Below are 24,576 nucleotides of genomic sequence, written 5' to 3'. Positions count from 1 at the left end.
TTCAGCATCCCCACTTTAAAGCAAAAGACCAATTCAGAGATATATGACTGATATAAACCTTTATTAGAGCTACAGTTAAGAAAAAATCTGACATTCTGAAAGAAGGAATACGCACTAGAAATAAATCTATTTTCTTCCATGAAAAGAGCATTGGGTTTCTTGGAAATAAAATTTGTTTAATTTTAGAAATTATGAATGTATATTTAAGGAAAATAAGTCCAGACAGAATATGATGAAACCTAGCACGCTTCTTTGGCACACTTAACAGTATGTATTTTTCATCTTACACTAATATCTGAAAATCCCAAAACAGATAACCTCAATTTGCTAAATACTGTTTCTACTCAATAAAAAGATATAACCCCTGCCCTAGTTGCATGGGATATAGGACAGAAAAAGTTCAAGGCAAAGATTGACTTCCTTAGATTCACAGAGAGGGGATTATTTGACTCAAGGAATTTGTCACAGAGCCAGAGACGGGTGCTCAGAACTTCCCAGACCAAATCCAGTGCCTGAATCAAAGCCATCAGTCTCCTTACGAAGCCCGTTTACACTATTACTTGGCAACACTTAGGGAAAAAATAATCACAGACTGGGATTAAGAAAAGGAATGGCATCTAGTAGACAACAGAAGCACATATTAAATGTCATAACCTAACCTCAAGGTTGCTCCTACTCAGCGTTTTAGTTTTTAAGACTGCTGAAGAGATCAGTCACATGCCTGTGAGATAGTTACATGTTTTGCTTCTCAGTAAAATTAAAGCCTAACAACTTACTTGCATGTGGAACAAATGGTATCCGTTTACTCTTTGTTTTCACTGGAACAGGCTTGTATTTACACTTCCCTGGTGGAGCTCGCCTTGAAAAACAGAAACCCATATGCAAGTATCTGAGAGATTAAGGAAGTTTATTTCTTCCAGAGGCACACATAAGTCCCCCATTGTCATCTGCCTCTGCCGGAAGATGCTTGAAAGCACTTTAGGCAACTGGAGCGCAATGTAGATGGAATTTGAAAGGCTAACTTGGGGCTACAAGCCATAAAATCCCTGTCTGAGTAGCAACAGCAGCTGGAAGGCTGCAGCTTCTCTTCTGGTCAGCTTTCTACCATCACACAGTCTGGACTGTCTGTCCAACATCAAGAGCTGGTTGGTTTGTGTGGGGGATGCTGACCTGCCTGCATCGACTTGCAGCCCACCACTGAATTCAAGGGTGCTGATTCAAGGGTTCAGCTACATGTCCTGCTGCTGGAGGCAAAGCACAGGGCTGCCTCCAGAAGCCTGGTGGATGCACTGGTTGAACTTCAGACTATCAGTTTGGCTTGTCCTCACCAACGCTGGCTCATGAATCCCATCTTGAAGTGGAGTCTCATTCATGCACAGAAGTGCTTTCCACTCACTCATGGTACAGCATAAGGATCGCTGTACATGCAACCAAATACTCCCACACAGCCCCATGAAAGTTGGTGTCACCTTCAAAGGGGCCTGCTTCAGACACAACAGTGCTGCAACAAGAAGAGTGAGAAAGGAAAAGAACAGGCAAGGAGGGAGGAAGCAACAACTGTAAGAAAATGTATCTGCGTTCCTCTCCTGCTATTTCTTTACAACCTCCCACAATAAAAAACACCCCAAAAAAACTCCAAAGCACATTTTCCCTGAGGTAAAGCTGTCACATGGTAAATGACAGGAAGGGGGGTATAGAGAAGACCTGTGCTTTCTGTTCCCCACTGTAGGTACTGCTGTAGTACAAATAAGAACAGGTTCTCTCAATTTGGCCTGCTTGACAGCACAGAGCAAAGCAAAGCATGACCTAAAGCATCACATTTTCTCGTGATTAGCTTTCTCCTTCAGACATGGGCAGCAGCCAAATGCTTCCTCCATACCATTTCAATTAAAACAGAAAAAAAGCTTACTAGAGCAGGGTTGTTGGCATTCCTACAAGTCTTTTTAGGGGATTGGTGGGTTGTTTTTTCTTTCACCCTCTCTCCAACTTGTGAAGCACCTTCTAACACCTCTTCCCTCCACTCCTGACTGAGGGGATTTGGTGCCAATCCAGGGAGAGGCACACCAGCCACTCTGCTGGAGAGGCACGCTTAAGTGGGGACAGGGGGCACTGCTGCCGTCCCTTTTCCTGGGAGGACCTGAGGGAATTTAAAGTTCCTCTCAGGCAAATGGCAGTGGCCCTGCCAATGTTTTGGAGCAGGCATTTGCGTGGCTTGCTACCCTTGCCAGTACGCTTGCTGAAGTGCGAGCAGAAAACAGGGAGTGTCTGAGCTGGACAGACTGGGACTGGACCCATCAGAGGCATCAGAGGAGCCAGTTATCCCAGCCACTGCTCACAGCAAAACGGAAACAGAAGAATCCTATAAACAGCATTAAATTGCAAAGGAGAATGGAAAAATCTCCTCTTGTGATACAGTCAGAAGAGGGCCAGAGTACAGCCCAGGAACTGGAGGTGTTAGGGCTGCAAGCACAGCCTCCAGAGGAGCAGTCAGTGCTTCACATACCCTGGACAAGCTTGCAAAGTGCTTAAGCAAACAGACAAAGGCAAAGCTGAGCAGAGCAGCATCCGGGCTAAGGTAAACAAGAGGAACCAGCAAATACAAGTATGAATTCCAGAGAGCCAAGGGAATACGTGCCTGGTCCTGCTCTAGAAGTGATGGATATGAAGCTCCAAAAGCACAGGGAAGAGCTGGCTTCTATCCAGAAAGCCCTTCTAAGCAGTGAAACCATCGCACTCCCGGCAGGAGCTTGCTACCCCCCCTGGAGTCATCCTAACGTGGTGCATTACTGCACAGCACTTCTCAGGCAGGCAGCCTCCTGGAAAGGCTCCCCAGGCTGCTTGTCAACCAAAAAGCTGCATTTCTCCCTTTACAGCAAGAAAGAGCCTTATCATCCTGATACTCTTCATGGTGCATTAAGGAGTGGCATAGGGACTGCAGGGCTTTTCCTGTGAAATGGAGCATGCTCAAGCTCTCAATGTTTATGCTAACTCACAAGTTTGGGTTTTTTTTCTTTTTTTCAGTTGAAAATGTTACCTTTTGGTCAGCCACAGTTAATGCAGTTCAAAGGCTCTCTGGTAGACAATAAGCTGTTAAAGGCAGGAGTCTCCTCAAGTAGTTTCAGCAAGTAAAAGACTCAAGTTCCTATCACCTTGGTACAGAGCTTGAGTTAAATAGCTTTGGATTTAATTTAACTAGTTATCTAGCTTTGGATTTAATTTCCCAAGAAAACATATCTTGGTTTCTTCATTTTGTTAATATCTGAGATCTCAGCAACAGCGCAGACACATTAGTACTGTATCTACTTTACAGGGTGATTTGAAACTCATTTAATGCTTTTCAGCAACATCCAAAAATTTGTGAGAGGAAACAATTACATAAGCACGCTTATTATTGTAAAAACGGACTTTGGCAGGGGTAACTGCTTAATGGGGGAAAAACATTTTGCTTGGAAACTGAACCCAGGTTCAGATTCCAGTCATTATATGAACACTGGATGAACCACCAGGTTTCACTCTTCTTTGTTAAGAAAACCAAACCAATTTATTATTTATATGAAACGGCATTACAGATATTTGATGTCATGACCATGAAGTATATGGATTGTCATTTTTAAGACACCACTGTGCTATAGTTTATATATGCAACCAAGGAGACATTATTGTGATCCTTACTGTCCCAGACCTTTAAGATATCTGAATTCTGTCTATTTATGGGCACACAGATACAACGAGTGAGGAATAAGTACACTAAAACTGATTAAAGTTGCACCAGATGTACAGTGGGTGAACAAAAACCAAGGACTGGATGTGAAGGTCAGTGAGATTATGTATCAGTAGTACTTAGCATTCTTTCTACTGTGATAACTGGGGAACATATGGCGATTATAGAAGAATTTGGCATGAAAAAACATCTTTAGTTACTAACCTTGCAGGATCAATAAACTTGTAGAGCGATCCATGTGGCGCATAGGCACTGGGATAAGAAGTAGACAGAAAATACAGCTCACCTAAACAGAAGTGAAAGAAAGAAAACCAGTCACACATTTAACTGCCCAAGCTGAATCCCAGTTTTCCATTTCCCTCTCTATCCATGCTCTTCACTAATTCACATGGTCAGAAAAGAAAACCCTTTCCGTCACTCCCTTGGTCCTGTCTTACTTCCAAGAAGGGGGCTTTGGTCTCACCCTGACCTGTGCAGGTAGACTCCCAAGGGCACTGAATGATCTCTCAGAACCAACAGCCCTCAGTCAAGCACAGTGCCCTAGCAGGACCTTCATTACCTCATGTCAGTGGCCCTCCAAAAGGTTACTTTCCTCTGTATAAATGTGTCTTTTTAAAACTTGTTTGTACCAAAGCAGCAGCCAGAAGCTACAAATAAACGGGAAGACCACACAACAAATGTTTATCCATCTCATAGTCATACAAAAAAAAATCACAGGTGAGCCAAATTGGAATACAGAAGCTTCTTATTCCTGTGTGGTTGCAGAGGAGAGCAGCTACTCCTCATGTCTTCCCTTCAGCACCCACTAGAATAATATCCAGGTAAATTATAGTAGCTTGCAAAAGCTACTACTATGTTGTTGTCTTTCAAATTACATGACACCACCATATTGATTTCTAAAAGAACAACCAGTAGAAAGGACATTTAACATCCGCTCACTCCACGTGTTGTTAGAATAGTTAAAAATTGCACATATTGCACAACAAAGCCGGCACCTCCCTGCATCTTTGACAGAATATGCTAACCAGATGGTTTAGGATCTTCTCATTACAATCACAACTCTTTGCTCCTGAATCATGAAACAATAGAGCTCGCTTAAGCACATCTAGGTTCTCAAAAAATTTGCAGTCACTTTTTGTATGACATAGCTCTGTCAAGAGACTGTACAAAAGAGAACAAAGTGTGCATTGGTACTTTCACCTTTGAGAGAAAACTGGCCATCCTGACCATAGCAATAATCCTGTGCACTGAGACACTTCCACTCAACTTTCAAATTAGTGGCTTTCCTCGTCCCCAGATAAAGCCTTAGTGTATAATCCACAGTGTGAAGTGCTGCTGTGGTGAATAAGACTGAGGAATTTATACTAACGAGGAGGGGCAAATTCAGGTAAGCTGTAAGAACTCAAGTGATGATGAGCTGTTACAATGAAAGAACAAACTGCATTGATAGTCTTTTCATTAATGAAACAAAATAAACAATAACAAAAGAACAGGGAAAAGCTAAAACAATCGAGAGTTCAAACTCCTTAGAGAACCTGGAGCATTCAGACACATTCACAGTTCATGTGAAGAGCTGATCTGCAATAGCCTCACGGGGAAGGAGACCCCTCTGAACCCCTGCCTGCTGTGCCGACATAGCCACAAACCTGTTTTGCAGCACCCAGTCTCTAGTAGCATGTGAGGAACAACACAGTTTTACACATTTGCCCTACAACACAGAACTGACAGCATAGTTTCCAATAAAGCACAACGCCTACCTGCTTCATCCTCAGCAAATGAGATGATGAATTTGTTATAAGAACTGATCATTCCAGGGAAAGCACAAGTTTTTGTGCTACCAATGCAGATATCTTGCTTCTTCCACTTATTTATCTTCTTATCTTCCTGTAAAGCCATAAGTCGACTAGATGAAAAGTAAAACCCTGTGTTTTATGTTTCCATTATCAAGATCAGTTACTGTCAAAACCGTGCATTACTGCAAAAAGATGTCAGTAAGGACCCTGACTATTGACTGGCTTTAATGTTTGCCTTTTGCAAAAACAGACCTGAACAAAAGCAAACCTGTCATAAGGACTCTAAATTGGAGGAAGTTTAGATTCCAACCAAAATGCTGTTATAAGGGCCAGAGCCCTTAATCTAATGCACAGACATCTGTGATTCTCATTTACTCCAGCTGAAAAGGTTTCGGGATGCTCCAATGTGCTTATTTGCCCAGATAAGGCAAATGTAGATACAGAATGGGAGTTGCAGAGAAAACCATTAGTCTCACCCATTCATGAAATCACCAAAAATATAGAGGCCATTCAAGTTGGGTGATTCACATCCTCTGTATACATAACCTCCAGTGACCGACTTCCCCACATTGCGGCCGTAGGCAAATATTGGAAGAATGTCATCTGTTAAACACATAAGAACAAAAAGCAAGAAAATTTACATCTAGAGAGCATCAAAAAGCTATTTCCCAGTGATACAAATGAGCACAAAAATGACTAGAAGGAGCAGTACAGTTGAACAAACACCACAGTCAAATTTCAGTGGGAATCCAGTAATGTACTCAAGGGCAGAACAGACCTAGGGGCTTTAAGGACCTCTTATCAAGGCTGAGTCCTGATGAGCTTCCATAACACGAAGGACTAAGATTAAGCAAGCAATGCAGAAAGGTATCAGGCTGCAGAAAGTATTATCTTAAAAGTGTGTGATTGCACCAACCATTTTAACAGAGATTGTCTTCACAAATTCCAGTATTTTTACAGGAAGGGATCCAACAATTGCAAGTGAGCATCTTCACAGGTTTGCTGACATTCTGAGCACAGAACATGCATAAGTGTACTACCTCCATTTTATGTTACGAGACTTATTAAAGGCTTTGCCTCTAGCAATGTTAAAATTTATTTCAGCCCTTTCTTGGGTTGAATATCAGATCCCACAAAATTTTAGTTCCATCCACACTTTTTTACTGTGGATCAAATAGTTTGTCTTTGATCTTTAATGATAAAGATAACAGATGCAATTCATTAAAACCTGTAGATTAACAGTAAAATCTAGATTAGTTTTGTTATCAGTTGAGGATTGGGCCATTAAGGTTTTTTTGTCATTTGTGTGGTTTTTTGTTTGTGGGATTTTTGTTTTGTTTTGTTGGAGGGGGTGTTGTTGGTTGAGGGGGGTTTTTGTTTGTTTGGGGTTAGTTTTGGAGTTTTTGTTTGTTTGGTTGGTTTTTTTTTCAGAGCCATATGAGTACCAGCGTAGCAGAGGAGAAATGCTGATACCACATACTCTACACTTGCCTGCTCGTACAAATGTTTCAGAAACATGAGCTTGAGACCAAATGTTTTGTTCAACACATTAGTGAACATCATATTAACACCCAGTTCTACCATGCTTTCCAAAGATCAGCAATATGTATTCTGTTTTAAAGAACTTCAAGCAAAGGCAGAAAATGAGTTTGTCCATCACACCTGCAGTTAGACCCAGAGCAAAGCTTTTATTTCCACTTAACATGCAGCACTGGATTATTTGGTTTCACTGGAAAAATGCAGCTATAGTCCACTAAATACAAACATAAACTAAGCTTCTGTAAAAAACATCTACCTTACCCAAAGAGGAATTTTGGCAAAGCTTTGTGTCGTAGCATTCAAATCCCTCCTTTGCTCTCCAGCCATAGTTCCCTCCTTTAACAATGATGTCGATTTCTTCAAATCTATTCTGCCCAACATCTCCACAGAACATCCTTCCTTTTCCCTTTTTCGTGACAGGGTCTCCTCTGTCAACCGCACAGCGCCACATATTCCTGACCCCATAAGCATAAACCTCAGGGCGGGCCTTGGGATCAGACACAAATGGGTTATCAGGAGGGATGCGATAAGGCTTTCCAGCAGGGCTTCTTCCATCCACATCAATCCTCAAGACTTTCCCCAACAAAGTACTCCTAAAGACATCGACAGAAAAAGAAACCCCACCGTGAGAGCCAACTGGAAATGAACAATGCTGTCCCTCTTCCTCCTTTCTAAAGAGTAAGTTATCTGTCCAAAAGAAAAAAATTGGTATGTCTCGCAGAAAGTTCAAGTCAGAAGACTTCCCCACACCCCAAATTGGGTACCCTCAGCTTTCAAAAATGTAAAATTTTAATTTGCAAAATACTGCATTGGACAAGCTTGTAGATGCACAGGTACTTTTGGAAAGCACTCTTACTTTATTCTTCCACATCCTCATTTCCACGGTGTGTCTTGGTGGACAAGCTCAAGACTTTCAACTGCCCTCCTACTTACTTGTTCTGAGCATTCCCAAATTTTCCAAAAGGGTCTCCAGCTTTCCCTCCATCCCCTGTGAATATATACATATAGCCATCCACACCGAAGAGCAGCTGCCCACCATTATGATTTGCAGCTGGTTCTTCAAGCTCTAAAAGATTCCTGAAAAAAAGAGAAATAACTCCAGATGTAGCTACTGGAAAGGCCTGAGCATTCAGGTAGGCTGCAGTAATACTGCATCACTACTTCTACAGGAGAAAACGAGATTTCTGAGCTGTGCAGACCTGTCAGCTTTGTCAAATAGAGTGCTGAGCTGCATTCTGTTTCCAGCTCTGACCTGCACCGCATTAACACCTCTTGTGCTACAGAGCTGGCCCTCCACCATGAGCTGTATTGAAAACACAACTGTAAATACATAATATGTTCTTCTGCAGGGAACACTCATTGCCCTTTAAACTTTGATGGCAAAAGGTGGGTTCTGCTTTCTTACATGAAAAGCAGTTGGTGAATTTGAGGGCTTCAGAAGCATCTTATGGTGACTGTGAAACTCTAGAAAAAAAATAAGTCCACTATAGATGTGGAATGTGTAGGCTCAGCAAGGGGGAAGGACAGGGACAAAGAAAAGTTATTTCTCATAGCATATAGTAGCATTCAAGAGGAACGTTACCTTTCTGAGCGTGGATCAGCTTTGTTGACATCAGATGCCAGAACCTTCAGTTCACTGATCCTGATCTTCTCCACTCGGTTCTTATCCATATATGAGTAATATATATAAAATTTGCCATTGTACTTGTACTTGGGGTGGAAAGCCATCCCCAGAAAGCCTCTCTCATCCCCTATCCATGGCGTAGCCAGCACTATACTTTTAATATCCAGAAAGGGCTCCTCCAGCTGGCTGCCATCAGGTAGGTAGACCCAGACCATGCCCACCTGCTCAGCTACGAACATGCGGTGAGTGTGGTCATTCGCATGCACCATAAGCACCGGGTTCCTCAGGCCATTGACAACCTCGGTCAGACAGAGCTGGAGGCAGCCTTTGCGGTCCTCTGCCACCAAGCCCAGGTTGCGGTTGAGGGCTGTGTTCTTCAGCACATTGGGGAAGCAGTAGTCCTCATCATGTAGGTGAAGGAGGTTGCAGAAGCACGTCTTGTTTGTCTCCAAGCATTCTTGGATGTGCTGATCACTCGTCAGCAGGCTGATGGCAGAGCGGCAGTTGAAGTGAAACTCGGAGCAGTACTCAGAACAAAGTCCTGGGAGCTTTCTTAGAGGTGTCCGAGGGTTTTCGGCATCATAGAGATGCGCAGCATATGGAGAACATTCCTAGACAGTAAAAGAAACTAAGTATGTGGCTGTGTATGCACATCCAAGAGAAGCCAAGACACCTTCATGGAAGCAAACCAGTTAATAAAATTAAATATTAAGGCAGAGAACATGAGCCATCTTTGAAGTGGAGTAGTAGACAGTCAGGATGTTGCTAGAGGTCAGTAGTTGTTTCCTTTATCAAAGCAATCAGCTGCACCTAAATTATTCCCAACAGAAGGATGTATATGGAGGCTGTGGATTCTCAATTGCTAGAGGTTTTTAAGGAAGTGACAAGCAATTTCTTTTTTCAATCTCTTCTAACCTTTGCTTTTAGAAATCCCCCGTACCTTCCTCTGCTAGATTTTGAACTAGGTGCTTCGTAATCTGTTTTTAACAGATTGAGGGAGGAATTTGTTAACTCCCTTACTGCAGCAAACCTTTGCACTATGGAGAACGTTAGCCTTCATACTTCAAACTTCTCCAGCAGTTCCAAATTAGGACACACCTTTCACATCTGCTGGCATCACTGCCTTTTCCAGATATATTTAAGATTTTACTCTGTTAAGCCACTTAAGCCCATACCTAGGTCTAATCAATTGTTAGGAAAGAAAGAAAACAAAACAGGTACAAGTTCACCCGCACCTTCAACTCTGCACAGCTCTGGTCCCCCTTCTCAAAAGCAACACAGAGAAACAAAGCCACAAGAACAGTCAAAGATACAGAATAGCTGATTAAGATGGGACTGAGCAGTTTTGCAGAGAGGTGGTCAGAAAAGGGTAACAGCCTGACAGAGGGCTCCATTATCACAAGTTACATTGAGAAGATGCATGGGGATCATTTGTTCACCCTTTCCCCAGCAGAAAAATGAGAGAGCATTAGATGAAGCTAGCAGGAGTCAGGTTAAAAAAGGAGGTGAAACTCTGCCAGAAGAAATTGTAGAAGCTAAAGACATGCACTGGTTAAATGTACAAGCTAAGTTAACTTTGGTCTGATGCTGCACAACAAATGCAAAATTAAATCATGCCCTGCAGAATGAGCAAAGAGGCAGTAGGCATATTTTTATAGTCTTTTTTTTTTTCTGCCTGCAACACGTAGAAAAATCTTCCTAACACCAAGATTTGTGGTTCCACTAGAACCTGTAACAAATCTTTTTTTCTTGTCTGCCAACTGTAAAATGGCAAACAACCCTGATTCTACTTTTCCAGCCCTGGTGCTGAAAGGGTGCCCTCCGATTCCTCCCACCCCAAGGAGATGCCAGAATCCTGCCAGCATCCAAAAAGAGTGGAAACATTTTGGTACACAGATAATTTTTTAGGGCTAAGGAAATATTAACTAGAAGAGTTTTATATGTTCTTAGTAAGATTAAGTGTGTCTTTTGGCTGCTTTGTGTTTTGGCATGCAGTAAGTCCAGCTTTGCGTGACTAAAATGGCAAGTTGTTAAAATGGCAAGTTGGTTCTGCCCTCTAATTACGAGAGAGGAGCTCAGGAAGAACAGTGCTTTTGGTCTTTTCACGCTGCAAAACGCCTCTTTCTGTGAGCCAGGTGGGCAGTGGGCAGACAGCACTGATGAAAATGCAGTGACTGAAGCCTCAGGACCTTGCAGCAGCTGTGTGAAACCACCACTTCCTAAATTTTGTTCTGCTTTAACAACCACAGCATCTGGAGCATCCTCAGCAGCAACACAATCAAAACATCCTTCATGGGGTCCAGAGGTCCAAACACTTTGCCTGATAATTCCCATAGCATTTGATCCTGTAGAATTTGTAATGCAGCACCTAGTGGCAGAAAATAAATACTGATCTGCAACTGTCCCCTTCATTACGAGAAAGTAGAGCAGCAGGATTACCATCATCATCCTCCTCATTGGGCAATGCTTTCATAAATCATCATCACTAGCACATGTCACTATTTATTGCCAGATACCACAAAGAGATGCACTTTACAAAATGCATGCTGAGGTATTATTACTGTCAGCCCACTTTTTCCCTGCTCCCACACCTCTTTTCACAGCAGCTCAACTAGCCATGAGACTATCAGAACCACAACTGACCGCAAGTCAGCCCAAAGCATAAGATACAGATACCATTCTTCTGCCCTACCTGACACAGGATATCTTTGATATATGTTCCACACAGCTTATGCCCCCAGGGATCAATATAATCCATGATGTCCCAGTATTTTTCTGCAATGCTGTTGTCCCTCTCCTGGTCACAGCAGCCAAAGGTTTCATAGGCAGAACAGAACTCCAAGTGAGAAGGGGGCTGGAAAGGTGGCCCATAATCCAGGCACTGAGGATGCCCCAGCAGACTCCCTATCAGGCACAACAAGGAGAAGCAAAGACAGATATATGGGCAAGAAAAGGAAACTCCAGAGCTGCTCCTGCAGCTCCTTCTAGTGCACGGCCAAACATTCACGTCCTTCCGTGTAGGTTTCTGAGCGTCAGATGTATAGAAATCCTGGACTTCTTCATAGTATGGTTCATTCATCCTCTCTGCTTTATTAACTGCCAGGCACAGAGCTCAGCATTCACTCAGGTTTGCTTACATTCTTTCTCCCTTTTTCTCTCTGAAGTTTACTACTTGGCAGGAGAGAAACCCTCTGGGTTGCCTCTTTGGTATTTCACACGTCACATAGCTGAACCCTCCCCTCTGGACATTTCTCATGGCCCTAGAAGCACTCACAAATCCAGTCTTTACATCTTAGTTTAAATTGGCTGAGAAATCCTTCACCAAGAAATACGAATTACAAAAGTATGATCCCTATATACAAAACCTGACCTCTCCCAATTTACAAAACACAAGTGAACTATATTCAACTGCTAACTACCATTTTACTTAGCTTTTAAAGTGCACTAAATGTGGGTCTGGTTTCGTAAAGACTGAACAGGGGTTATACAAGACAATCAAATTATGGCAGCAGTTAACTGCAGGTACAAGTAATTTCAGGACAAAAAGTTTTACAGAAGTGTTGCTGTTACTCACAAATCCAAGTACCCATTCAGGGCAAAAATGAGAAGAAATTCAGAAAGAGTGAAGGAGAAAACACACATTTAAGGCATGAGCACAACCTGAAGTCAGCTGCGATATTCTGTGATAACCCTGTACTTTAGCTAATTGAGTTTAGTGGTTTTTGATCCCAGTTGACATTAAACTGATTTAAAGATGCATGAGATATTTTCCCCCTTTCTCCTCTGCTGAAGAATGCACGAGCACTCCCTCCAGTTAGTGAAATACAGCACCAGCTGTATGTATGCAGGTGTACTGTGTTTGTACACATCATACTCTAACTGCATTTCTGAGAATGACACTTCCCTAACTCCACTCTTCCATAAGCAGACTGAGCACGCTTTGATCACAGCCCAGCTCCTTTATCGTTTCCATTTACCATCGCAGATAAGAACAGCAATTACAGAAAGCCCTGTGAAACTGTAAATTCAAACCAGTACGAAGCGCACCAGTCCTCTGATTCTGCAGGGATTACCCCAAGGGTAAGGTACACACCTGTTTGCTGCTGACAACGTGCTTACGCTGCTCTGATAGCTAAGGCAAGCCCTGCCAAAGTTTCCAGAATAAGACAGCTGCTCAGAATACAGAGAGCCTGGTGGGGAAAAGGAAAGGGGTAAGAACACACAGGGTCAACATGCTTTAAAAAGCAGCTGACATTTCTTGCTTTTCTTGAACTTTAATAAATTATTAGAGATTCTTAAAACAGGAGAGCACAAGCAAGAACATCAAAAGCATGAATGGAACAACAGAGAAAGTAGAGGGTAGAGCTGAAGCAAACTGTGATTTTGTGTTATCATTATGTTAGGTTTTAATAATATTAAAAATACCAGAACAAGAGGTGGAATAACAGAGAGACAGACACTGAGTCTGTGGACAGAAGATGTGGATTCCCTGAACAAGTTCCTTGCCTCTGCATAAAGGAGATCAGCAGAAAAAAGATGTGCTGTTTGTTTCACCGTGCACTCTCCAATCTTTCACAAATGATGTGCAAACAACCCCTGAACTGCGCGCACAACCTGTGTGACATGTGGGAAGACTGCCTTTGGATATGTTGAAGTGCATAATTTATTTTAACAAGCTGCAGCAGATATTCACAACCTCTAATTCTTCTCAACATACAAAAAACATGACACATGCCTCACATTTTCCATGTATTTCAGGAAATTATCAGTTATAAGCAGCAAGCTATGTTACCATTACAGGTTGAGAATGCATTTTCACACTGCACCATGTTCTGTTCCTAGATTAAAACACTACAACTATTGTGAATGCCACTGCTAGTCCTGAATGGATTTTGAACTACATTCCAGCAGTCATTTAAATCACCATCTATGCACTGAAACATAAGGAAGATCAACCCTACAATACTATTGATACAGAAATTCCACACCGCAACAATAAATATTTTTCGAGACGTATTTGAAATCAATGCTGCTTGCATTTCACACAGAAATATGGGAATAATATTAAAGAAATTCCTCAATCTTATAAGTTGCTTTATATTTGTTTTATTATAAAATAAATACAAACCAAAGCTTTTTTACAGAAATACATTTAAAAAGTCTAGTACTGAGTCAATAAGATCTGCCTGGAAGTCAGTTTCACAGAGAGGAAAAAATACAGCAAGAACTTTAAGGACACCTTCTAATCAAGGTTGTACAGGGGAATCTGAAAGACCGGATATTCTCAGGTAGAGAGAATTGTGTTTATTCACAAATTTCTTCAGTATCCGAAACCTTTTCACCTGAGCTTTGCAGCCTTGGTGTGACACATATTTAAAGTATTTGCAATCTAAGGAGAAAAAAAAAACAAAGAAAAAGTAATGTAAGTTATACCATGAGACAAGCAAATACAAAATGTTTTCGCTGTTTAAATATCATGCAAACATCTAGGAAAGTTTTCAGTAATGAAAGTTAGTAAAATAATCCAAGACATGCACATTAGAGACATAACTGCAGCATTAAATAATCTGTCCTCATTTGACTTAGAAGACATTCCATATATACATAACTGTACGCTGTGTCTTGCAAAGTATTTTTTCTCTTTTGTTTTTACTCTTCAAACAGATTAGGATGTAAAATCTCAAGGGTAAAAAGAAGCACTGATTTCATGCATTAACTTATTGTGTTGCATAAGGAAAATAGAGGCTCATATTGACACGAGTAAGCACAGAAACGTCATTAAAGAAAATCAGAGCTGGAACAATTTTAGCCATCTGGTAATAAAAGCTGGGAGACAGAACATCTTTGATAACTTATTACTGAAAGCAAAAAAAGAGACTTTCAACATGAAAAACTGTTTTATGAAGTCCAGAACAAAGCTATAAAAGCTGACAGTGAACAAACTGCTTATCAACCAAAAGCCCAAACTGGTGCACGAGCCATGGTCTCCACACCATATCCTCATTCTCAGTTTAGCAGCTGCTTCTTGGCTTGATACTCTACTTGGTTTTGGCAGCATTTTAAAGAATGCTGCTATAGCGGTCATATCCTTCCCCTTCTTACCAAACTGCTGATGGTTTGCACTCAAGACTCGTCCCTCTCCCCCTTTCCTGCATTACAACACTGTCATGGTCCTTAAGGTCCCGCTGCTCCCCAGTATTTGCTGAGACACTGCCTAGACTAGCATCCGGCAAGCAAACTCTGCAGTCCTCAACATTCACTCGCGAGTGTATTGTGCATTTTCGAAATTGTGGTTTGAAGGTTAAACAACAAGCTAAATAGCATGTGGCTGCTCAACAAGGCCAGATTAAACAGAATTCTAAACCAGGTTAAAACAAGTTATGCAAAATATGCTTCACTGTCAAATATCAAACCAATTTAAACATTGTTCTCATGTTCAGCTTCAAGGACAACAATCTTTCCTAGAAGAAAGGAACTGCATTTCTTCTACAGAGTAGATCAAGCTGCATCCCATCTCATTAAAGCTAGAACTAGACAGTATTGCTGTTCTATGGAATGGAAAGAACATTTAGTATTACCCTTTCCCAGTATGATTCCAGCCACCAGAGCTTTTTCATATGAAAGGCTTTCACTTTCTTGCCAATTCCTTTTTGCCAAGTAAGGGCTAAAATGGAAGGCTGGCCACCAGTCCTTTCTGGAGTTCCACTCTTGCTTGATCCAGTCAAGATACTTCTCAGAGCTTGAAAAAGGCAAAACAAGTTACTGAAAAGCTTAACTTAGGATGACAAGATGATTAGGAGGCACCAAATTTTATGATCAACTTGCTACAAGTCTCAAATTGCATAGGCACACACTGCAGGCTAATCTAAACAGAAATAACTTTTTTTTTCTATCCCTGGCAACAGTAGTGATGCAGGAGCTGAACTCTCGCTGCCTTATTTAGACTTGGCAATACTCAGATTATGGTGTGAAATGAAGCAAGCCTTTGACTTATTACTATTGACAAACTGGCACACAAGAAAGTTTCTGCAAGTTTGTCAACAAATTAGTAGTATGAAGGAGCTGGTTTGTTTTCAGAAAAGGTTTGTGTTACTCTGTGCATACTCAAAGACTAACTTATCCCAAATACATATCCAAATAACTTAAGCAGTAAAGACTTCAAGCATTTCAGAAATAGAAACTATCAACAACAGGGAAGTGATATTCTCATTAAACAACCAAGATGCCCAGTATATTTTGAGATACCCTGAAGTTATGTCTTCAAATACAAAAACGCAGGCAAAGTTAGAGTAACCTACTATTTTTACTAACTCTATGCAACAACGCTCCTAGCTTTAATCTGCTAGCTTCTGGACCTTAGCAGCAGACGCTATGTAGGTGGAGGTGGCAATAAAACAGCAAAATGGGTCAAATTAAGTACTGACTTAATTTACTGTAAATATATAAGGCTTAAAAAATACAGCATACTGTCTTGAGTAAAATAAAAGTCTAGGCATTAGAGGCCTGAGATGGCTTCTTCTGAAATCAGAGGCCATGTCTGCCAGTGGTGGCGAGGAGATATCAATCCCTAGGCATGTTTGCTCCACTCTTAAGAACACACTGGCTGCATTCTGTGACAATTATCACTGTCACACAACACAGCAGGCCCTACAGTACCAGTCATGCTCCTGTCACAGTCCAGCGATTCTCAAACCAGCTCCGAATAATACAAACATAGTAACAGAGCAGAAGACCCAACAACTTCCCCCCTTGGCCTCCAAAAGAGGGAAATCAGTGATGGGCAAATGCCCACCCAAACATCAGAAAAATTCGTTCCACATAAGCACATAACCTAGTAGAAAAAAAAAATCAACAACTTTTTCTAGGCCGTGATAGTACTGGAAATTTTGAATTCTACTCAGTGATGTTTCTTCTTTCCTCCCAGTGAAAGCACACTGCAGTCAAACACTGCCACAGACCTTAGGGTAGGACAGACAACAATTCTGTTCACCAGCACAGAAAACAAAGGTTACAAAGAGTCTCTTGGTCAACTGCTCAGAGGTGGACACTTGACACATTTGGTTTTGGCACATTGTATCAGAGTTACTTACCTTACAATTTGTTTCACCTGTCGTGCCAAACAGCTCCATGCTTTTACATTTTCCTTCCAGCCAGCATAATCCAAGACTGCAAAAATAACTTCTAACCCCAGTCCGCGTTTTCTTCTTTTTTCTAGAAAAAGAGTAGGCCAATTAATGAATTAAATAGATCAGGCTGAACTCATTAGTAAGCAACAAGTGAAATAGAGTTCTCCATCCTGCCTCCCCACATGCTGCTACTTTCCCTATCACTGAGGGTTCCCCTTACTGCCTTCCGCCTCTTCCAAGAGGTAAAAGTTAAGAAATGCTTCCTGGCTCTAGGGCACAACTCACACCAGAGCCACTCTGGCCCTACTCCCATCCTGCTCAAAACCTTCAAGGTGTCAAGGGGCACACATAAGACCACTCACTTATCCCACACTACCTTGTTTGCAATAGCTGCTGTTTCCAAAGCTCACTAATCAATTGACACCACTGTTCAACACGTTCTTCTCATGGGAAGGGAATGACAGTGCTGCTGAAACACTTCAAATCCTGAGATGTCACCAAAAAAACCCAATATAAAATCTGGAACTTATATGAATAAAACAGACATTTCACAGCAGCAGTTTTGTATCAGCAGAGTTCTTAAAACAACATGTGACCTATCACAGCAGGTAAATGTGAGGAAAGTTTGTTAGTATAAATTTTAAAAATCAGATTGTTCTCATTAGCTGTGAAAAGTTAGCAAATATATCATGCATGAGCAGAAAAAGGGAGGTTTCAGCCAGGAGGTTGTTTTTCTCCTCCCAAAGAAGAAAAGCAGAAGACAGAACAATCTTGATTGAAGGATTTTTCACCAATCTGCTGAGCTGCTGGAACATACCAGGTTGCAAGAAGACAGAGCTTGGAATGCAACTGCATTCCCATCAGCATGGAAAAAACAGTGCCCAAGCTGGAAGACTTTTCTACCGGCTTGAAGACAAAACCCTCTTGAAGAGAGGGAAAATTTTGTTCTTTGATCAATAACAATGAATTAAAGCAAAGATTCAGCTCAATTCCTCCAGAAGAGAATGAATTAAATAAATTGGAGGGTAACGAAATAGAGACCCTACCATTCAGAGTAAGGTGCCTCAAAAAAAAAAAAATCAGTTATTTTTTGAGATTCTGGTTGTGTCTGACAACAGTTTGCTTTGATCAGCCTTAAAAATGAGAAAGGCATTTGTTCATAGAAGTTTGTCAATGTGAGCTCACACATCCAACTTAAGGGTTCCCGTGATTGCAAAGTTGGAGTTTGTGTTTTTATTTCTTAACAAACAAAACTAGTCTGAAAAGCAGAAAGACAGCAGCAGAATAATTTCAGACTATTATTCTAGATTAACATAAAGGAAAAGAGCAACTGTTTTTAAAGACTTACTTGATTTTTGAAGCATGATATTAAAATCTATCATTAGTTCATGAGAAGGAACAGTATCATGCAAGATCTGGGGAAAGAAAAAGATACATTATTTTAATGTGAAAACTTTTGAAGACTTCTACCTGATCAGGAGAAACACAGGCTTCAGGGTTTTGGGTGCTTTAGTTAGGAAAATTAAGCGATCTGGTATCTTAGTGCCTTGATATGAAGAATGAATATCTATGTTCATTTTGCACATGTGTGACACAATGGATGAAGTACCCTGATGGCTGCTGAAAAACACTGCATGTGACAAATACAACATTCTCAAAGAACAGCCTAAATCCATATCCACGGTCTCCTTTTTAAAAGGTAACATTATTTCCTACCGAGGACAGTTCTAGCTCCCCTGTCTACTGCTCTGTATATTGGACCATGGTTTCTGGACCTATCAGACCAGTTCTTTGATTTGTCGCTATCTTGTAAGAGACCAGTGTGTGAAACCACTGCTAAAAAACACTGAAGATGGAATTTTAAACTGTAGCCTATATGTATAAAAGTCTAAACTTTATGAAGCTGTTCTAAAACATCTGCCCTAATGAAAGCACGTTAGTGCCATCAAGTGGCAAACCAGACTGAAAACACTGTTTGCAAGAAGCTACCAAGATCGATGAGCGAAGGCAAGGAAAGCAGGAATTTTAAAGCTTAATACAGCAAGCCCTTGTCTGCCAACAGCCAGCAGAAATTCACTTCTATTTTAGCTTAAATACACAGCTCATTGAAAACAAGCAGAGAAACTAATTGCTAGACAGGATCAATGTGAAAGAGCAAGCATCTAAATTTCTTCAATATTGTAAAGATGAAACTGTGACAGAAACCAATGCATGTTATGCTCAAGAATGGTGATACAGACTTCTGGAATCATGTAAGCTCATTCTTCAAGCTTGTTTACCGACTCAAAGAAGTTATATGATGTACCAGTTAAAAGCAAAACAAAGGGTTGATTTCCAAGGCAGTAAAGGATCCTGTTTGCTCCACCCATGAGCATCCCTCCCACTACCTTTCCTCCAACCCTCTACTTCCCACAAAGAATATAATAGGGTAAACAACGTAAGAGGAGTTCATCATACAAGACAAATTACCACAGACTGTGTCTACTACATAATACATACCTTGAGTGTAGATACAAGCAATTTCTTTGATTCACCGTGTCTCTTCAGGAACTGATAGAGGTAAACATGAGCATTGGGATTAGCAGGAAACTTTGAGTTGTAGGCGTATTCATTTAATACTTGGCGGGCTTCGTTATGGTCTCCATAAAACTCCAACAACTAAGAGAAGTGAAGTCTGTCATTAGTTTGCTACTTAAGAGTAATCAAACTCTTGCAACTAATTTTGAGCTGCCACAGAACTATCCAACAGCACAGTCATATCCAAGGGTGCAGCATATTAGATAAGACTAACCCTAGCGCATTTTCATTTCACTGGCTACTCTCTTATCATAGATAGGCAAGAATTCACACATAGAAGCCGCTACAGCGGAAAACTCCTTTAGTACTTACTCAATTGTCAAAGAATTACCAGCACTTTTACACTGGAAAGAGGCACTGAAACAGCTTGCCATGTCTTTAAAGAACTCAGTGACAGGATTTGGCAGCTGTCAGTACCAAGTAAAATCCCCCAAGATGCACTTAGAGAAAGCTTATCAGCATTTACAAAATTAAGTAATTTCAAAGAGATTTTAAGATTAACTTTATTTCTTAATTACAAATTCTAAGCAGATACTTAAAAAACAAAACAAAACACAGTGGGACTACGCCTGTGTGTCTTTAACATTTAGTGTATCCAGAAAAACACTGCCCTGCCAGAAAGGGAGAACTTGCTTTCAGGAATTTAAACAAAGCAGCTGTGCTTCAATTTCTGTACTAGCACCAGGAAAATAAAATATGCAAGCTGTTTGTCTATTTCTTTTTCTTGGCAATGCACAAATAAAGTCCTTTTTGTACTCTGTGTCGGCTCTGCAGTTCTACTGGGAGTAAACTGTGCTCTAAATCAAAGCCAGTGAGATACACATACGGATGTGTTGCTTTTAAAATACTTTGTTGTCACCCACACACATATAACAAAGCTGCAGACAGACATCTTTTATGTTTCCCTGTCTAATTTTCATCACGGAAGATATCTGTAAAACATGCCCTTACATCCACGTAGCATTTCACAAAGAGATCCCAGACTCCAGGTATTTTAATAATCTCCTTTAAGTTCACTGCTGCCTTCCGAAAGCAACTGTGCATTTCCTGTTCAACAGATAAGTCTTCAAATCCATCGTGACCTATCAAAACACAAAAGAATCCCACAAAGTTAGCTTTGCTGATCAAGAGGTGTTGAAGAAGTGGTGCACCTAAGAGATGATCACATTTTGCTAAGCAAGGATTCCCATCAGAGAGCTTTTACAAAAGAGGCCTCAGTTTCCTCAGTATTGGAACAAGAAAATTTTCACTGTTCTTGATTCAGATTTATTATCAACCAATTTCAACTCATGAGGCATGGCGGGCAGTATCCCAAGACAAGACGCTACCAGCACAAGGTCCATAAATCAAATTCAATACTTAGTTTTCATAGAAACAAGTAGAGATCCAGTGTAACTGATAACACACAGCCAGCAAGTACATGCTAAATTAGATACCACACAAAAGAAGCAACTTCTGTATCTTAAAGGAAACTGAAATTCAAACAAGTTTTGGGGGCTTTTGCTAGCACTTAAAATCCTAGCAGCAGTCAAGCACTTATGCACCTATAAAGAAGCCACTGCTATAGGTGAATACCTTTGATCATTGTTTTAGGTGATGCTGCCTGGATATAAAAAAAGTGTGATTTGAGGGGAACAAAAACTTTCAGAAGAGCATTTCAGGACACTTTGGAAAAGTGCAGGTCAATGCGCCATTTTGGTACCACCATCCATATCAGCATATGGAATTATGTACCATCCATACTATCACATTTTGAAGTCTGGTATTTCCCTCTGGTGCATGGAAAAGCCATCATTGCAAACCGTAGGGTCTGCAAGTGCAAGCAAGTTGAAGTTTACAGAAGCAACACTAGGACTTACCATGCTCTAACAGGATGTTCTTCTGCTTAGACCAGCTATAGTAGTCCAACAGACCCCTGTAAGCCTGAATTAGTTTCATTTCTTTATCCTGAATTGTTGTTTGCTCTCCAAACCTCCAGCTTTCTGTCAGGGACAGGTTTTGGTAGGCTTCATCTATTTGTCCATTACAAAGCAGATGAAAGGCATGTTCTAAACAAACCTGCAATTCAAAGTGTTTCACATCATAAATAGAGAGAATCTCAGCAATGCAGCAAAGTCCTACACAGATGGGCAGGGAAAGAAGAGACTCTTTACTGACACACATATAAAATACTGAAAACATGGTTCGTAAAGTATTTCAATTAGAACAACATTTTACAGTCTTTTATCCAAACAGCATCTTTACAAGGAATTTTGGAGAAAAATGCAGGAATGGGAGAATACAAGTGTCACTGGGGGCAAGGAGATGAGCCAAGAACCGAAGTACATTTTTCTGTCTGAAGATGCTGGAGAAATATTAGTAATCAAAAGCATATCCGATATACAAAGATATATCCCTAGGAAGGGAAAAGGCTGAATCTCTTGAAATCTGTGGGCCAGAAAGTCATGTACCAGGTAGCAGACACTCAGTACTTATCAAGGCAGCAGAAACCAGTTGTCTCAAAAATCTACTTGTCATTAACAAGTGCTATACCAAGAAAGTCCAGAAGTGACCTGAGGAAATCCAGTTGAGTCACATTTGCTGATTTTTCATTTGGCTACCCAACTGCAGAACATCTGAAAGAGGCATATCCTATCATGCTGATTAGGTATTGGATGAAAGCCTAAACCGTCAGTTAGCTCTAGTAAATTCTTGTGTAGAACTTCTGTTGAAGGCCTCGAACAAATACAACAGAATGAAAGACTGAAGCATCATCACAAGTAAGAAACAGTGAGGGAAGCCAAAACAAAATAGGTTTGAACGAGCCACTACAGGAAGAAAAAAAACCTCCAAAACTACAGCTGGGTGGCACAAGGCTCCACAGGAGAAGGCTTACTGTTTTACAAATAGATTAGCTACTTGAAAAGTGAGCAGATAACTTCAATGGCAAACTTAAGTACAACTGTTTAGTCAGGAGCACAGTGGCCAACTTAAGGACTGGAAACAAAACTTGGCAGGTGTTAACACGTAATTATATGCCATTGGAACATACATAAAATAATTTAACTGTTTCAAGTTAGAAGATTAATTAAAGGATCTAAGCACTTCTACGGAATGACAAAACACATCTGTGAAAATATATAGACTAAGATATGGTTAGGCATAGAATATAAATTATCATGCAATTGGTAACTCAGATGTACTACCTTTTTTAATGTTGTTGTCAATAATGTACTTCAAGAGAGATTCAGAAACTAATACTCAAATGTCCAGGTAAACATACGGAAAAAATCATCAAGACTGCATTAAGTACACTTACTTTCAAATACCTTTTTACTCCTAAAGTTTTGATCGGTTCTATGAAAGAGCTGAACTCTTTCATGCTGCTATGGGAATGATGGCACAGGATTTCGGTTCCTATTCTCCAAATTATCTGTTAATGGGGAGAGGGATTTTAAAATAAGTTCAGTACCAAAACAAAGGAACAGTCACCAAATACAGTCTTATCAAACTTGTAGTTATTGTAACATATAAAACGTACATTTGAACTGCAAATAGCAAATGAATACTAAGTGCTGTCTACTACTATAAGTCTAGATATACATCTAGTAGTATTTCTACAGCGACTAAGTGGTTGCTTCACAGTGGCTCATTACAAATGCAGCACTCCAACAAAGCTTATGAAAGTGTGTCAGAAGGTCCTCACTCCTGTTACTGAAAACAGGATGGTTCAAAGTTACTGAAAAGTTGTTTCCCTTTGATAGGTTTCCACTGAGATGCAAGGTATGCATAATTCTTTGAATTTAGCAGGAAAGATTATTTCCAATAAGACACAGCTTCCTACCTACATATGCTTGTTTTCAATGTCTACCTACACAATTTAACCAAATACTCCAGCAGGCTACCCATATTCAAGTGCTCCATTTATTTAACTCTGATCCCTTTCCTTCTACTTCTACCTCAGTACTTGCTAAGAGCTTTATAGGTACTGGAGGAGCTGGTGAAAGACCTAAATAAGCCACTAACTTTCAAACAGATTTTGACTGGTGGCATGCCAGTGGCAAACACATTTACTGCTTTTCCATTTCAGAAAACTACTTTAAAATGACTTCTCATAGATATGCTCCTGATGGAATTAACGTCTTATTATTTATTATATAAGTTATTGTTATAACTTATTAACTAAAAAAAAAACCAAACCAAACAGAAAAACCCCACCACAAAACCGGCCTGCAAGGCCAGAGAACTTCTCAGGAGCACTGAGCACTCTGCCAAGAAATACATCAGACAGCACTGCAGCTTCTCAGCACCCCTGAAAGTGAGACATCAGCCCGATTCGAGCTCCAGCAAGATTGGTTAAACCCACAGCAGAGGCATGTCTGTGCAGAGGCAGACTTCCAGTAAGTAACTGGACAGCATTGTGCCCTGAGCACTACCAATTATAAGGTCTGGTGTACTTTCTGCAGCCTGCCATCCAAGAGTTTTTACATCAGCACCTGACTAGTTGCGTATTTGTTTATGGAAGCTTCAATTTTTTTATTTTTTTTTTTTTTAGGAAACTAGCATAGCTTATGAAAGTTGCCTCTAAAGAACACTGGCTTACCTCTGACGGACCCATGTATTCAATAGAAATGTCTTTCTCTAGTGACTCAGCATAGAAGGTCAGGTACTCTGCAGCCTTTTTCCACTCCTTTTGTAGCATGGCATCCTGAATGTAACTTAAACACACTTCCTTGCTCTTCTTGAAGTTTAACTTGTGTTCATGGGAAGATGCTAAACAAACAAAAGAAATAAATCAACCTAGGCCACAACTGTCACAGCCCTTACTCAGATAACAAGATGACTACCATTTCAGTATCTCTCTTAGACACTACTGAAAGGGATCTTAAGCTACACGGTTTGGAAGTTCAATGCACCTACTAGTTTGCAGGGAAATGAGACTATAGCAAAAGCTGGAAATATGGTATGAAATGGCATTTTCCACAAGTGGCACACAGCTGCAGAGACCTGAAATAGTGAACAGCCAATTATTACTCACCACTGCCCTACTGCAATTAGAAGACTGGTACACTGATAACTTCATAGTATGTTTTGTTATAGTTTGGGGCCCACTCTCTTCCCTCACTCATCATTATCTAAGTCGGAGACCCCACTGTGCTGAAGATTTGCATACACACATACAAACAGGCTGGATGGCCGAGCACAGAGAGTCGTGGT

The 24,576-nt window shown here is 40.7% G+C and overlaps 2 protein-coding genes across 2 annotated transcripts in view; both read right to left on the bottom strand.

Annotated features, from left to right (window-relative positions):
- Positions 1–11,756, bottom strand: part of HHIPL2 (HHIP-like 2) — a 12,179-nt gene extending 423 nt beyond the window's left edge. Inside the window, exons 1-8 of the mRNA XM_010182172.1 lie at positions 11,370–11,756; positions 8,636–9,288; positions 7,987–8,130; positions 7,315–7,646; positions 5,991–6,117; positions 5,479–5,624; positions 3,926–4,007; positions 777–859 (exon numbers count right to left, since the gene is read on the bottom strand). Of these exons, the coding sequence (XP_010180474.1) occupies positions 777–859; positions 3,926–4,007; positions 5,479–5,624; positions 5,991–6,117; positions 7,315–7,646; positions 7,987–8,130; positions 8,636–9,288; positions 11,370–11,756 (1,954 nt within the window). The remainder of the gene's footprint in view (positions 1–776; positions 860–3,925; positions 4,008–5,478; positions 5,625–5,990; positions 6,118–7,314; positions 7,647–7,986; positions 8,131–8,635; positions 9,289–11,369) is intronic.
- Positions 11,757–13,923: 2,167 nt separating this feature from the next.
- Positions 13,924–24,124, bottom strand: TAF1A (TATA box binding protein (TBP)-associated factor, RNA polymerase I, A, 48kDa). The gene is made up of 9 exons (XM_010182171.1): positions 23,963–24,124; positions 22,679–22,792; positions 21,240–21,438; positions 20,332–20,462; positions 19,303–19,461; positions 18,152–18,218; positions 16,768–16,888; positions 15,256–15,416; positions 13,924–14,066 (listed from the first exon to the last, which is right to left on the bottom strand). Exons 1-9 carry the CDS (start codon positions 24,059–24,061, stop codon positions 13,924–13,926), a joined length of 1,194 nt encoding a protein of 397 aa, XP_010180473.1. The 5' UTR covers positions 24,062–24,124.
- Positions 24,125–24,576: the final 452 nt, after the last annotated feature.

The sequence above is a fragment of the Mesitornis unicolor genome, unplaced genomic scaffold (genome assembly GCF_000695765.1).
Source record: "Mesitornis unicolor isolate BGI_N332 unplaced genomic scaffold, ASM69576v1 scaffold28533, whole genome shotgun sequence".
Lineage (NCBI taxonomy): Eukaryota > Metazoa > Chordata > Aves > Mesitornithiformes > Mesitornithidae > Mesitornis > Mesitornis unicolor.
This window is presented reverse-complemented; position numbering and strand designations above follow the sequence as displayed.